Below are 3,682 nucleotides of genomic sequence, written 5' to 3' on the forward strand. Positions count from 1 at the left end.
AGTACAATTAATACTATGTAATGTTATATACCAGTAAAGTAGGTATAATTAAGAAAGAATGCGCATGTCGCCAACAAACTGCACAGCAGTTTGGTGACTTTTGCTAAATAAGTTACCAGTTGTAATCTTTAAAAAAAAATTAATTTTTTTTTTTAATTTAATTTACATTTATAATAATATACCACTCGAGATTAAATTATAAGACTTGTGTTTGTTTAGGCATACTTTGGTTACAGTAAACTGAAGAAACTAAAAAAAACCGTTTCAACATTCAAGCCATACATTTGCATGTCGATAATGACTTATCGATATATTATGGTACAACACTAAAGAAATTCGCCATTTGTAACTTTCAAATTTTGGTTCTAAGCACGTTGATTCTGTAGTTAGGGCAGCTCATTTCTTTTAATTTTTTTCCAGGCTAAGCCGTTTACACATGCGTGTCGTGCATCTCATCGCTATTCGCATCGCCTATCCCACGAATGGAATGTGAGAACGCTGCATTAGAGGATGGAAAAAAATAAAAGAAGTATTAATACATTTTATGTATTCTAAATCTTCAGGACTATGGATTCATGTAGTTTAGAGGTTTCGAATATGTGCTATCTGTCTTTAGACCTTCATGTCTTGCCGTTAATTCAAACTGGTGGTAAAATTAACTTTGGAGCAAGTACATCACACAAATAATTAGGATAAACATGAAGTTGAAGATTTATAATGGTTGATTTGTTTAAAACTCTTCCAGTGCAAGGACTGTACATGTTTCTTGTTTATACAGGAAAAGTATTTCAAAATAAATAAATAATATTTAATAATAATAATATTGACGTCGCATTTCATGTTTTGTTTACATTTGGTAAACAAAACATGAAATGCGGTCGAATAGACGAATTTTCTTAACGTTTTTGAGAGTATCACATATTAAATACACACAAGTGTACATACATTGTGAAGACGACGTGTCTTCTATCTAAAAAAATTTCGACAAAAATATAAACTACACAAGATGCCGATTTAAGGAAAAAAATTGTACTTTGTAAGTAGCCGTAACAAGGAACTTGGTTTCCATAGTCTAAGCAAGGAACACTAAAAACTTAAAACAAAATTCAAAACAATCACAGACAATCTAAGCAGAAGAAGGGGTGTCAATAAAAAGATTTTCCAACACACGTGTAGGCAACATTTAATAATAAGTAACGTTTATTTTAACGTGTTTATCTAAATTATATTTATCGTGTGTGCACTGTTGACCCCTCATCGTGACTACTCGATAAGAGACGAGTTTTCGTGTCTAGCAGGGCAGAGACGTTTGGCACTAATGAAATCCGAACGTGTTAACAAAATGAGTGCGCCAATACCGCCTTTCCAGACCGTGACAAAAACTATCATTAAGTCGAAACAGATTTACGCACCCGTAGGACCGTACAGGTAAGAGTAAGTTTAAGTTCATCATCAGTTTACACGCATCCACTGCTGGACATAAGCTTCCCCCTGAGCACGCTAACTCTCTCGGTCCTGTGCCGCGCGCATCCAGCCGCTGCCGGCTACCTTCTTAGGTCGTCCATCCATCGAACCGCAGGGCGTCCTACACAACGTTTACCTTGACATAGTCGCCATTCCAGAACAAGTCTGCTTCTCGGCCATCAACCCTCCTGCAGACATGTACTGCCCACTGTCATTTAAGGTTATTGATTTTGTGAGCTATGTATGACTTCATTTGGAATTCGGTTCATCAGAGAAACCCCAAGCATAGCTCGCCCCATCCCACGCTGACCGACTTTAAATTTGTGGATGAGGCCTATTGTTAATGCCCGCGTCTCGGCTCCAGACATAACTGGTAGAACGCACTGGTTAAATGCTTTTGTTTTTAAACTCTGTGGGGTTGACGACCTAAAGGCTAAGCTTCCCGAAAAAAGTTTAAGTTAACATTATGTTTTTGAAAAAAAAAATGTCATTAATCTCGAAAAATGTTTCCAATGTCGCACTCATCAGAAGGTATAGGGCTACAATACGACAGTAGATAAGGTATAGTTAATTAAAATCATCACTGTCATTTACTAGTTTATTTTGATGAATTCAAAGTGTTACTATCATCGAAAGGAGTTTCACGGGTGACTACTAAGAAGAAATATATGATAGTCCAATAAATTATTACCTTTTATTTTCCAGCCAAGCCATATTGGCAAATAACAGTACCTTGTATATATCCGGGGTGCTAGGTCTCGATAAGGAAGCGCAGGTAGTTTGCGGCGGAGTCGAAGCACAAACGCGGCAAGCTCTAGAGAACCTGGAACGCGTGCTTGAAGCAGGTGGTGCTTCACTAGAATCCGTAGTGAAGACAACTATACTGCTTGTTGATATGAACGACTTCCGATGTGTTAACCAAGTTTATGCAGAATGTTGGTATAAATGGTGATATTAAAATGTTTAATTCTAGTTAAAATATTCATAATGAGCCTTCATTTTCAATTTTTGTCCCAACGTGTCAGTCTTTATGAAAATCAGCAAATAAACCACGTCACGAAAAAGAAATATTAGCTAATAACCAAAATTTGCATTTGCTAAGCAATAGTTTCGAACAGTGGAGGTGTATTTATGTATAATTATCATTATTTTTGAAGTAAGGCTAAAATAGACAACATACAAATAACGCTGGCCAACTACTAAACACGAATTACATAATATTGCTTAATCAATTTTGTACTGCGTAACTGTTACGTTGCGTAATTTTATGCAAAATGATAGGTTTTTAAAGCTTTAAGCTCTGTAATTTCTATTCTATGTGTATTGTAATTAACCTAATCTTAATTTCAACAGTGATACATAAAATACTCTCGATATTCTACTTTACGTATGGTAGTGGTATTTTTGCGTAGGTACCTGAGAATTTAATAAATGTAATATGTACACTTACTCATTCCCTACTACAACACTGAATTACTCTATATACGCAGGAGAAAATTTTGTATGAATTCCTTTCAGATTTCAAGAAATACGCTCCGGCAAGAGCGACATATCAAGTGGCTAAGCTGCCACTGGGCGCAGCAGTGGAAATCGAAGCTATAGCCCTCAGTGGAAAACTGGTGGTTTCTGAAATCGGTCCTTGCCCGTGTACTCGTGCCTAGTTTATTATTACACTTGATATGTGAAACGAATAAATATATATACAATATATAATACGATATACGAAGGAACTTTAATCACGTCGATGTTTTGTAGAAAGTACGAAAGCGCCATGCGTGTGTGAGCGCGCGTTATTTTGAAAAAAAAATCCGTAGAAAGAGTTTTAATTTTTCGCGACTGTATTAAAATATTTACGTTCTGTTTTAAATTCAATTTTAAAACCTAAACTTCGTTAAAACTTAAAACCTAAAACATGCTCTCTTGAAAAAAAATTCAAAATGTCGCTTTCGCCCTACAAAACACGAATTTATAATAAGCTATTCCATCTCGATAGATATTTTAATGGACTAAATGTAAGCATCAAAATTTAAAGATATTCTCGCTTGATAGCGTGCTTTTAATTTCTGTTATTACTTATTAGAGCGCCTTCAAATAAGACATTTATAGAAGCGCTGCAGGGGCGCGTTACTGGCACACTACAACATTTTTACGTCATTAGAAACGCAGCTGCAGCGCCATGGTCGCGCCACTTTTGCAGGCAGTAATGTAAGAAAATGAG

The 3,682-nt window shown here is 35.9% G+C and overlaps 1 protein-coding gene across 1 annotated transcript; it reads left to right on the plus strand.

Moving 5' to 3' along the window:
- Positions 1-1,254: 1,254 nt before the first annotated feature.
- On the plus strand, positions 1,255-3,220 carry LOC113227991 (2-iminobutanoate/2-iminopropanoate deaminase-like). Its single transcript, XM_026461106.1, has 3 exons — positions 1,255-1,428; positions 2,170-2,399; positions 2,983-3,220. The coding sequence occupies exons 1-3, from the start codon at positions 1,319-1,321 to the stop codon at positions 3,123-3,125; spliced, it is 483 nt and encodes a 160-aa protein (XP_026316891.1). The 5' UTR covers positions 1,255-1,318; the 3' UTR covers positions 3,126-3,220.
- The last annotated feature ends 462 nt before the right edge of the window (positions 3,221-3,682 follow it).

The sequence above is a fragment of the Hyposmocoma kahamanoa genome, unplaced genomic scaffold (genome assembly GCF_003589595.1).
Source record: "Hyposmocoma kahamanoa isolate Upper Pololo Valley unplaced genomic scaffold, ASM358959v1 220, whole genome shotgun sequence".
Lineage (NCBI taxonomy): Eukaryota > Metazoa > Arthropoda > Insecta > Lepidoptera > Cosmopterigidae > Hyposmocoma > Hyposmocoma kahamanoa.